General features: G+C 35.5%; 1 protein-coding gene across 17 annotated transcripts in view; it reads right to left on the bottom strand.

Moving 5' to 3' along the window:
* Nucleotides 1–13143, bottom strand: part of TRIP12 (thyroid hormone receptor interactor 12) — a 147342-nt gene that overhangs the window by 103727 nt on the left and 30472 nt on the right. For all 17 annotated transcript variants that reach the window (XM_054585560.1, XM_054585558.1, XM_054585564.1 and 14 more), the window contains exon 2: nucleotides 3286–3432. In XM_054585560.1, the coding sequence (XP_054441535.1) occupies nucleotides 3286–3383 (98 nt within the window). In that variant the 5' untranslated portion in view covers nucleotides 3384–3432. The remainder of the gene's footprint in view (nucleotides 1–3285; nucleotides 3433–13143) is intronic.

The raw sequence follows: 13143 nt of genomic DNA, 5'->3' as shown, positions 1-13143 counted from the left end.
AAAAATGCTACTTAACTTTTAAACTGGATGAATTAATACTCTTCAATTATAATTACTTCATACCTTCCTCTAAGGCCTTCATCATATGACTTAAGTGGTTTGTGCAGTAAAAAACGGTCTGGCATAATGAAAAGAATCACTAACTTTTTAGAGTCAAGAGGTCAGGAATCAAGTCCTAAACTCTACATACTGGGTAAAGTTGAGCAAGCTATCACGTTTATCACACAAGGATTATATACTTAGCACAGAGTTTCTGTGAGTCTCAACTGGAAGAACAAGTATAAAATATTTTAACTTAAAACATTCCACACCAGTGCTGTTGTAGTAGATGCTGTTATTTATTACCATTTTTGAATCACTACTGCTGTGAATATAGTCTGGCACAAATAACACCCCTGTTTTTTATTACAAAATCTTTTATTACAAAATCTTTTATTACGAAATCATCACCTAGTAATTCTCTAACATAACAATATCACACTTAAGCACACCATATGACATTTTAGGCGAAATGTTCAAGTATTTTATAGTTTTAAAAAACTATAAATCATTGCATCCATATTGCTACCCTACAAACCACAGTCAAGCAGGCGTTACTTATGCTGGACACTGTACTTACAAAACCAAGTCCACTGTCTTTAGGAAACAAAAGCCACAATAACAGCATTTTACTTAGGAAAGCAAAGCTGCAGAACTCAGAATAAAGAGAATGAAAATACAGTTATAATTGCTCTCTCCCAATTAATCCCAATCCTCTCACTCATAAAAATCATGAGTTTCTTAAAGGTTAGAAAATTATTAGTAGAGTAATACTAATACTCTATTGGGGCTCCAAAAGTCAGTCTGGGGGTTGATGCAAGGGTCCCTTTCAGTTTTGAGATTCTATCTGAAGCAAAGGAATCAAACTGGAAAAGGCGGTAAAATGAAATTCAGTTGAGCAAATTATCTTTTAATTTTGACTAATTTGACTAAGTTCAACTTAGTCGAGCTGATAAAAATTTTTGGTTAAAAAATATAACTTTCTATTTCCTGATAATTTTATTTATCCATATAAAATAGGAAAAATCTATATATTCAAGGTTATTAGTAAATTATGGTATAGCCACACAAGTGAACATAAAGACTTTAAAAGTCATGTTTTTCAACAATTTTTAAGGATACAGAAAAATTACACATGATAATAGGTTTTTTAAAAAGAAAACAGCCCCTCTTGTGTACTGTTTTTGTGGGGAAATGTTTTCTAAAGACATGTAAAAGTTAAAATTATGAGAACTGAACTGGGGCTACATTACTGAAAGAGCAGGGGTGCTAAACCCATAAAAACCCTAATTATACTTCGCTTTATTTTCTTTGGCATGTTTTCTGACATTCCAAATGCATTTTAAAATTTTATTCTTTTCCTTCACAACTGAGCACATAAGTGACTGGCTTAAAACACATGAACTACAGTGAAACATTATGTCATTCTATAAATCTAATTGAGTTCTATCTTGAAAACTTCGTTATGTAAACCAATGCATCTAATAACTAGCATTAACCACTTTCATTTGTTTCATGCTCGTATTTTTTAAATATGACATAATATTTAAATAATTTTACATAATACTGATGTGTCGAAAAGATAATGGTGCCAAAACATCACTGTGGATTTAGAAGCAATGTACTATGTGACAACCAAAAATGTTTATCAGTCATGTGCAAGTGTCTAAGTATAACCTGAGGATTAACATGTATAGAACTGCAACTATTCAAAAGATACAAATTACTTATGGGCATTCACATGCACACACATACACACATGTGCAGTAAAAAACAGGATATATAGGTCAGTGTAACTGGTTATAATTGGATTGTAGAGCTGTCATGGTTTTATTTGCATTTTTTGTTTTTTCCAAATTTTCTAATAAATACATAACATTTTTATAAGGGGGCAGTGATATTTTTTAATCAACAGGATAAATAATGTGTGGCTGCTGTAAAGAATTATCTCAATCTAAAAAAAACAAAAAACAATTTCAGAGCAGAACTCCATACAAAAATAAACACTGCGCTAAGAGTTTAATGTACAATAATGAAGTTAACCAATAACCCTATGAAATAGGGATCCCCACTATATGGACTAAGAAACTGAGGTTTCCTGAAAGATGTAACAAAAAAGGACACATAGCTGTTTAATGGCAGAGGTAGAAACTGCATACAAAACTATACTAGTCCAAAGACCCATGCTCAACCACTAAAATAGCCTGACACCAAAAAGATGTGTCCCAGTTTATTCTTTGCATTTTAACATTTTAAAACATTTTTATAATTTACCAGACAATATATACATGGTAACACCTCAAAAAACTGTATATTAGAATTTAGCCATTATTTTTTGCAAACTAAACATGATTAATTCATGGACTGGAGAATAAGGCTTTGCAAGTTCTGAGTTATATATAAAATGACAGTGTTTGGCTAAATTAGAGAGGGAATTTTACACTCAAGAGAACACATCTGATTCTTTACACTACTGCCTATACAACAACCATTCCAACGACAGACCAGCTGAACAGCAGACAACTAAGAAAATGACGAGAACTGATGTGCTAACAAAGTCAGACTGCCTCATCAGGCTGTCAAGCACCACGTTGTAAAGACAATGAGGGGAAAAAACCTCATAAGGTGTCAAAACTCAAGATCTTAAAACAAATGAAGCTTCCATTCAATAAAGTCAAGCCATACATAAAGAAAGGGACCACAATGGGTTTAAAGATGTGTTGTAACATGTGTTTAGGGATGTGAAAGAGGAAACAAAGCATGATATTCTGTTCACTAACAACCTTTCATTATATTTTTGATAATGTCAATGACTGAGAACCATATTCTGAGCCTGGCATATTTGGGGAATGATTAAAGAACTGCTTTGAATCCCTGTTTTAGTTGTGTTTCTTGGCTCAAACATTAAAAAAAAAAATACCCATTTGTAGTAAACCATTCAAGTTTTGGTCCGCATAACGGGGTGGGTATGTATGTATGTATTTACAGAGGGGAAGCTAGGGAGAAAGGGAAAGAGAGAAATACTGATGTGAGAGAGAAACACTGATTAGTTGCCTTTCGAACACACCCCAACCAGGGACCAAACCCACGACCCAGGCCCGTGCCCCAACCGGAAATCAAACCTGTGACCTTTCAGATTGCAGGATGACGCCTAACCAAGCCACTCCAGCCAAGGCCCTGATAATGAGGTTTTGAAAACATTTTCTTTTATTCCCAATTCCTCTTCAAATACCATTTAATACATACCTTCCTCCTATTGAGTCGTCTTGTGGTTGGGCCCCGGCAGTGTTCCTCTGTGAACGTCGCAGTGACCCCCCTGGATTGTTATTAGGCCGGTTGGACATTGGCACCTCTCTCTTGAAGGGACATACCCTTTCTAGACACTACCATTCACTAAAAGGAAAAAAATAAGAAAAAAACATCAGCTGTATGTGTTACAACACAAAACAAATAAAAAACAAAGATGAAGGGGAAATTTTATGTAACGATTTGGTTGTAGTCTTCACAAATGCTGTACTGTCTTATTACACTAAGTAAGTCTGACTGACTAGCATGTTATAAAATGTCAGAAATATACCAAATTCTAATAAACATGATTTAAAAGTAAAACGTAAAAAAACTGAGACAACTGTAATAGAAAACATGATTTAAAAATAAAATTTAACAAAACAGAAAAAAAGAAATATACCAAATTCAAGGCATGAAGTCTAGATAGAACACAGCACAGAAAATTAACTTAGATTTCTCATGAAATGTCCAGGAAATTCCCAGTTCAAAGAAAACAGAGCACAAGTCGAAATGTGTTTGTTCCCACATTTTTGACATTGTAGAAAAGGACAATGCACCTCAGGTCAGAACACCTTGGTTCGAATCCTGCGACAGAACAGGTACAAAAGGAGTCTGTCTCCCTTTGTACAAACCACAACCCCTGGCCTCAGATTCCTCAGCCAGGAAATAAAAAAAACACATCATGCCTAATTCACAGTATTGTTTTGAATAACAAATCATAAATACAAAGAAAACCATAAAATTACCATATTTTAATAGAGAAATGAGGAGAAAGTAGCTCAAGTACAGTAAACTGAGAAACAGTCCCAGATATCCTGGATTTCAACATCAGCTGTGCTGGTTGTGACCTCGGACAATAAACTTAATCTCTAGATTTTGTTTGCCTTTTCCTTAAAATCAGTATATCATCTACCGCACAGAGTTTTTAGCAACAAGAAATCGTGAATATAGTCCATGTTAACAAGTTAGCTCAAAGCACGGTTGTTAATCTGAACTTTTTATCTTTCTATAAGAAATTTATAATGTAGAAACATGCTGATGCTCAAAGAAAATCAGATTGACTGAAAAAACAGGCTAATGTTACCATTATAGAAAGAATTACCATTTGTATAAACCAAATCTGTCACAACTTTTCTTAAACCTCAAATCAGACTAGAAGTAGAGTTCTTAATTACTTCTGTCTACTGGGAAAGGAAGAAAATGATCAAATGACATTAGAGAAACTGATGCAAACAGAAAGCACCAAAGAGAATGCAAACAATAATAACAATCTATTACTGAATTTTGTTTTAAGAGATTCCGTATAACAGGAAAGTGGGTTTTCTTCTGAGTTACATGCTGACCCAGTTCAGTAGAAAGACTTCTGCCTCCCATACATGTCCACATCATTGATTAATATACAAAATAAACTTATTACTAGTGTAATTACTGTCAATTTTAGAAAGAAAAAAAGATTAAATGTATATGTACTAATGTGGAAAGATCTTTCCAAGATATGTTAGGGGTAAAAAGTATAAAATCCCATCTGTGTATATGTTAAAAAGGCTTGTATGCTTATTTTTACATGTTATAGTGTACACATTGAAAATTGATGGAAGGATTCACAAAACAGATTTTGTTAATACTGACTGCCTTTGAGAAAAATATTTGGGAGTCTGAAGTATGAGATAAAAGGAGTCACTTTTGTTATTTACCCTTTGTAAGCAATAAGGTAGGTCCTTCTAGCACAGTAGTTACAAAGGTAGAGCTCTGGAGTCAAACTGCCTTTGGCTGAGTTTGAATGCTGACTCCAACACCAGCAAGTTGCATGACCTTGTATACATGAGTAGACAAAAGTAGGTTTACAATTGTGAGTAAGCAAACGAGTTTATTCTTGTATTTTATAACCATAACCTGTATGTCTTTTTCCATTTGAACAACTGTAAACCTACTTTTGCACATCCCTCTATATACTTTACTGTGCTTCAGTCTCTCAAATGGGGTTAAAGAACCTCAGAGAGTAGTTGTGGGCATTAAATGAGAAAACCCAAGCAAATCACTTAAGACAGTGCCTATCATATAGCATACTATATAATAATTACATACTAACTTATTATTGTTATGAAAATACTACCTGTGGCCCTGGCTGGTGTGGCTCAGTGGACTGAGTGCCGGCCTGTGAACCACAAGGTTGCTGGTTCGATTCCCAGTCTAGGGTACAAGCCTGAGTTGCAGGCCAGGTCCCCAGGAGGGGGTGTGTGAGAGGCAATTACACATTGATGTTTCTCTCCCTTTCTCCCTCCCTCCCCCTCTCTAAAAGTAAATAAATAAAATCTTTATAAAATATATATATATATATATACTAGTGGTAAAATAAAATTTGAGGGGACATTTCACAATAAAAGCCACTGTCAACGTAAGTTTTAAATTTCTAGTAATATAGTTTCAAAAGTGAATTTTTACTGTTGTATTAATTTTTATTGCTTTTTAGAGAGAGGGGAAGGAACCGGGAGGGAGAGGCATCAATTTGCTGTTCCACTTATTGATGTTTTCATTGGTTCTTGTAATGTGCCCTGACCAGAGATCGAACCTGCAATCTTGGCTTATTAGGACAATGCTCTAACCACCTGGGCTACCCAACCAGGGCACATAGTGTTTTTAATTAAGGGTGAGTATTACAACCACCTAGAAGCTTTATCAACATATGAATGCCTGGCCTTTGCCCTCAGACTCTGATTCTGTGTGTACCAAAATTGGAGACATTTTAAAAGAGTTCTCTTAGTTATGCTGCAGTAAAGAACAACTGTACCCCATTAAAGAATCAAATAAACGCCAGTCTGTTTCAGGATTCATCTGGGAAGTTTTACTACTTCAAACATCATTTCAGGGTTACTTCACTTGGACCCTAAACATCATGGATACAAGAGAAGAGCATGTTACCGCTGTTTTGATTTTAAATGGCAAAGAACACTATTATTGAACAAGGTTGATAGATCTCACCTACCCACTTCCTGCCATTAAATGCCTACTGTATGTCCTGGGGTGTTAAGTCATTATTCAAATTTATACAGGTCATACTTGTTAATTTGATCCTTAGTTACCAAAGTAACCTTTAATAATGCTCCCAAAATCTGCAGAGCTTGTCAACCAGCAACACTATCGACCAACAGCCTGTCCAAGAATAATTCTTGAGATTTAAGAGTTAAGACTGGCAAGCAAGAGGACAGTTATGCATTAGTGCTACATACTTTTAAAGCATAAGCTGATCTTCAAAAAGAGGAAGACCAGACTCTGTTAAACTTTGAAGCTGAATACCCAAAAAATAAATATAGGGTTAACATATGATACATGTAGGATCTCCCCCTCTGCCAGGTATCAAAAAATCCAGAGCTAGAATGAACCCTGGAGGATGACCAAGTTCAACCTCTTTTATTACAGGCAAATCCAAATTTAGAAAATTCAAGTGATGTGTTGAGGAACTAGTCCTCTGAACTCTCATACAAAGGAGACCTATCCTTTAGACCTATCCTTTCCAGAGATCACCACTACCTCAACTTTAACCAAGACTGAACTTCTCTCTGGCTTTGGTTAAGAGCCCAAGTTTGCAGCATGTAACAAATTTCATTCTTGTTATATAAATATTCTGTACTGTACTGACCAATTACTTATGCCTACCTTATTTTATTAATTTTTAAAACATTAAAGTGAGTTACACTAATATAAAAACTATTGCTACAATTTGTATTTTAATAACCTGAAATAAGAATTCAGAGTCCACCTTAATAGAATATCTTGTAATGTTGACACTAGAAATTTTAAAGTCCAGCTATTAATAAGCCTATCAACTCTTGAAACATACTACTCAATACTCTTCTAACAATGGATATACCTTCATTTCTGTGAAAATTATCAACCAAGGTTTTTCATATAAAACCTCTCATAGTAAGTCCTAAAGCACTTAAATAGATGGCATATGTAACTCTGAATTCAATAGAAAAAGTACAAAAACACTAATGGATGTGTTCAAGATTAAAAACAAAATCATGACTGTTCACAGCTCTAAGCATCTAACAAACTTACTGTTCAGGTTAACCAGCACCTGAGTTTTATGTAAGTAAGTATTTTTTACATAAACAACTTCAGGATAAACAGAATTGTATATTAACCTACATTTAAAAACTCACTCTTAAAATTTTGTAAGGCTATTCTTTCAACGAAACTGCAACTGCAAACACTTTGAAAATTGATTTTCCTCCAATTTCATAACTTAACCTCTCTTAAAAGAGAGGTTAAGGCTAGGGTAAAAAAATTTTAAAGAAACAAATTCAACCATTTGTCTGGTGCAAAACTTTCAACACCAAAGATTGCAAAAATTAACTTTAGAACATGGTAGTTCTTCCTAGTCAAATGGCCACAGAAGTCAGTATTTATACAGAATTTTTACCACATGAACTAAATTTGATAGGAGGACAAATCTCCAATTTAGTATAACACAGAACAGAGTTATGAACAGCCCCAATCCAAGCTAATGTTTACTCATGTAATCATTACCTATTACCTATTTGATAGGGAACTCTAAACACTTAAGGAAAATTGCATTATTTTCACAGTAAAGATGATTTAAAAAAAAAAAAAAAAGCTTTCATCCAACACAGTATCTGCAGAAAGTGTTCAGCTTTCAGAACTGACATTTAAAATGAATCTTATTTACCCAGTGTGTTCCCCACTGATTCCTTATGCACTCTATTTTGATGTTGTCCTCCAAGGAGACTTGGTTTGGCTTCAGATTATGATACTGGAATTTAATACCAACAGTAATAAGCACAACTTGCATAGCTCTTTACTGATCAGTTTATTCCAAAATAAGCAAAACAAACATGCCAATGAGTATCATAAGCCATTTTATTATTTCTATTGTACAAATAAGGAAATGTAAGTGTTACAAAACAAAGTAGCCTAGGTGCAACAAGTAATGGCATCTGGAACTGCAGATGTCAACAACTATATACGAGGTCTGTCCAGAAAAAGTCTCTCCATTGTTAATATAATGAGAATGGTTTGCACCACACTGATGTAACCTGACAACCAAGGAGAGTAGACTGGAATATGCATGTGTGAACAATGACGACTTCACTGTACTAGTCATTGGGGACGGTAGACACAGTTGAGTGAGCATGTGTACTGTGTGGCTGTTGCATTCAAAATGACTGAGCTAGTAGGGCAACAAATGTGCATCAGATTATGAGTTAAACTTGAACATTCCTCCATAGAAACTACTCAGATGATTCAGGAGGTTGCAGCTATGGGCAACTAACTGGTGACTGCAGCTTCATCACAACACGCCTGCTCATGCTATCACGTCTTGTGCAGAGTTTTTTAGCAAAACATCAAATCATCCAGATGACTCAGCCCCCCTGCAACCCAGATTTGGACCTCTGGCTTTTCCCAAAACTAAAGTCACCTTTGAAAAGGGAGAGATTTCAGACCATAAATGAAATTCAAGAAAATGTAACACGGTAGCTGATGGCGAACTATGGGAGAACTATGTGAGGTCTCAAGGTGCCTACTTTGAAGGGGACCGAGGTATAATTGTCCTCTGTTCAATGTTTTTTTATCTTGTACCTTCTTCAATAAATGTCTCTATTTTTCCTATTATGTGGCTGGATACCTTCTGGACAGACCTTGTACACTAGATCAAGAAGGAAACTACCACGCCTTAGGAGAAAGTATGATTGGGTTAAACATACCTGGGGCAGTATTTAAAAACTCTACAATAAAAGAGAAGCCATTCTTGCTTTGACAGAAGTCATTCTTAAGTACGAATGGCAAGGACTTCAAACAAGCTGTCTTTAAAATGGTTTCCCGTAAAAATTGGAAACCTAAAAGCGGGAAACCGAGAGGTCCTAACATACCCAGGCAACTAAAACAACTCCTGCTTACAAGGAGCTTACTGATGTATATACCCTAGGAGACCAACTATAAAACAGAAATAAGGAGGCAAAAATCTTGGCTCTACTACTTAATAACAATTAGACATGCAAATACCTTACCTCCATCTGTCTCTTTCTCCATTAAACTAGAGATAATATTACTAACTTTAGGGTTAAGTATTAGAAACAACATACATAAGGTTCTTAAACAGTGCCTGTCCTATGATGGCTGCCACTTAATGAGTGCCTGTAAGTACAATTAAATGACTGCTGAGTCTGGGAAAAAAGGAGGGGAGTCATCAGTCTACCATCTAAGCAAGAAAAGAAATTAAGAGAAAAAAATGACAAAAAATCACCAAGCCGACAGGTGACAGAGTGAGCACTGACATGGGTTAAACCTCAAGTCCATGCTCTTTATGACTATGCTATATGCCTGAGTGCCTGAACAAATAAAGAAAAATAATTACACATTTACCTTTCTTAAAAAGTCAAAATATGAGAGAACCATGACATTCCAAGCTTGGGGGATATCCAGAGAAACCTAATCCTTTTACAAAGAAAGTAGTCCTTTCTTTGAGAAATCCAGTTTAGCTGACCAATTCATAAATGAATAATTATCCTAAAATATGCTATGCTAAATGGTATGAAAAGCAGTATCAAAGGTAATATTTTAAATGAAGAAAAGGTGACTTAATGTTGCTCTCAGCAAGCTGAAAAGGTACAGCTTAAAAGGCTAGAGCTGTGCCCTGGTTGGTATGGCTCAAGTGGTTGGAGTGTCATCCTTAGACCAAAGGGTTGGGGGTTCGATTCCCAGTCAGGACATATACCTAGGTTGCAGGTTTGGTCCCCAGTCAGGGCACTTATGGGAGATAGACTACTGAAGTCTCTCACATTGATGTTTTTCTGCTTCTTCCCCCATCTTCCTCTCTCTCAAATCAATAAAAATATTTAAATATAAAATTTTTAAAAAGCTTGAGCTATCAGAAATGGCACCAAGAAATGAGAGAATGACTTATATGGGAGGGATGCTTAGTAGCTCACTGAAGCTGAAACATGGAATCTGGGAAGAACGTGGATCTAGAAATAAGTCTGAGCTGTACCATCAAGGGCCTAAAACTAAAAATTTTGGGTTTAAGACCTACAGGTAAGATGGCACATCAACTATTAAGATTCCAAATAGACCTAAGGATAGATGAGGGTCTGATAACAATAAAAGGTAAAACAGAAATGGGAATCAAGAAACATTTCAAGAATAGAACCTCCACAATCAGAGAGAAAAGTCTAGGACTGTGGTTATCAAACTTCAGCATGCATATGAATTGAAATCGCTAATCTAGAATGTCCAGTATTGGGGGGGGGGATCAACTAAGTGATATTGCAGACACCAAGAGGAATAAAATGGATAGGCAGAATTCAAATGACACAGGAAGGCCAGACACACAAGACTGAAAAATGTCCATATGATTTAGAAATTGTTGTTTCTAGAAATGATAGGAGAGGAAAGTACATAGGTAAATTAAATGGACAGGAAACACCACCTCTCCCTTGCAAATGGTGGGCTAAGAAGAGGACAGAGAAGAGATAACAGCCAATGAGGTAAGAGGAGGCATGGTAGACAAAGGCTGTGTGTGCGGGTCTGTATGTGATTTTGCCGTTTTTCCTTGAAAATATAGTAAGTCTTAAGCATGTTTACGTATGCAAGAGGAAAAAATGACTGAAAGAAAATGGCTGGAAATACGGTATAGTTTAGGAACAAGATCCTAAGGAGGGAAACATATTAAGAGTATAAGCCTTACATTGAAAGAAAGGTACATCAATCTCCATCAATCTTCAAGGCAAGAGAATGGCACATGGCAGCGAGGATGTGTATGCCTCTTGACTGAACCTGTGATTAACATGTATGAGAAGAGCAAGAGAGAATGAAGATTTCAAAAGGTTACTACTGGAAAACAGGAAAGGAGCTATGGGCAAGGAGGACTGCCCAACAGCATGAAGAATGTACATGAGGGATCCATAAACTTAAGTGCAAAATCCATGCCTGATATGATTATCTTATTTACATAAGAGGAAATTCTCATCCAAAATGACCTGCCCCAGAAATACATCAAGAGACATACCCAAGAGCCGAATCCAGCTCTCCAGAATACCAGTGCAAAGTATACTTGCTTGTCATTATGTCACTCTACTCCAAATAGGAATTTAACCACTTTCTCTTTATTCACTTTTTGCCACCTAATCCATTTAGAGGGAGAAATAAAATACAACTGACCCACCAGAGCCTAAACTCTGAGTAACTTTTATATTATACCTTCATTTACAAAGTGTGTATTTTTAAAAATAAAGTGCCTAGAGCAAACACTTGATCTTTTAAGTATCAGGCAACATTTAACTAAATTCAACACTGGGCACACAAATTGATGCCGACATCCACATTTTGCAATTGTAATATGCCTCAAGAATCTACCTTAGATGCCATCTGGCAGGAGTCAGTGAGATTAATTTTGACATTATTTTCACAAAGTGTATTATTCTTTTGAGTATTAAGCCAAGCAATTACATCTATACAATTTGTGCTGTAACTCTTAGAAATGTCCTTTTCCTTGTTCAACAGAACCTGAGATTCACACTTGTCTCAGTTAATACATTAATTAACACATAATAGATACTCCAATATTTCTTGACTCTAAGCATACTCAATTCAAAAAAATTTTTGGATTTAACCCAGACACCTACTGCAAGCCTACAAACAGGAGAGTGCAGGGGAAAGGCTCTCCCCATTGCCGCCCCCAAATCAAGCAAAATGAATACTTAAAAATTTAAAATAAAACTTCAGTTATGAAACTAGAGAAAAGCTGGCAATACCCTAAATCATACAATAAACTTTTCCAAATACAATAAACCTGTACTAAAAACAAGGAAGAGGTAAAGACCAAGAAATTAAAAAAAAAAAAAAAAAAGTAAGAAGATAATCTTGAAGATTCCAATCAATGACCCATTACTTGAAAAAAGTAGGAACTGTGGCACAAGGGCAACAAAAGACCAAAGTACTTGCAGAACCTGAGGGAAAGAAGCAGGTAAGATAAACAGCAACTTCAAAATTAAGATCGGAGAGGCAAACAATCACTAAAGCACCAAGTAAAAGGTACCTTTTGGCTTTCCACCAACAGAAAGATAATCTATTCTGCTCAAAGGGAAGAAATAACCAAAGGCAAAATTGAAAATTTAACTACAGGGAAAAGAAGCAATGCAAACTCATTAAAAGGTGTCTGAAACAACTATCTGAAGGAGATGAAAAGGGAGACTACATATATAGTTAATAAAAGAAGCAGAAGAAAAAACACTATTGCAGAATTTTAAAAACAAGTTATAAAACAGGAAGACAACCTTAAGAGTTTTTGTTTAACTCTGTAATGAGAAGGAAAATGATGTATTCACTAAAAATGAAACTGTCAAAATTTTGTTAGGCAAAATATGGGGCACAGAATATGATATATCTACATATATTATAGTACGACAGACGTAAATAATCACTGGGTTAAACATTATTGAGAGAATATATTACAAAACTATTTAATCAGATACCTTGGAATAACAAGACTCTTTAAGGCCTTTTACATTTTGAAACATATACAGATTTCCATATTCAAAAAAATCCTTGCCATGAAGTTAACTGGAGCCTCATCCCATTAAACAAAAGGTTGGGGTTCAATCCCAGGTCAAGGCACATTACGGAAGCAACTGACAAATGTTTTTCTCACATCAATGTTTCTTTCACACCCCCGCCCTCTGGCTCGCTCTCTCCCCCCTCCCCCAACCCTTCTCTAAAAATCAATAAAGCATATCTTGGGTGAGGAGTTAAAAAAAAAAAAACTTTACACAATTATGTATATTGTAATTTTTCTATAGA

Source organism: Pteronotus mesoamericanus, unplaced genomic scaffold, assembly GCF_021234165.1.
Source record: "Pteronotus mesoamericanus isolate MK-2021 breed Mesoamerican mustached bat unplaced genomic scaffold, CSHL_Meso_final contig_90, whole genome shotgun sequence".
NCBI lineage: Eukaryota > Metazoa > Chordata > Mammalia > Chiroptera > Mormoopidae > Pteronotus > Pteronotus mesoamericanus.
This window is presented reverse-complemented; position numbering and strand designations above follow the sequence as displayed.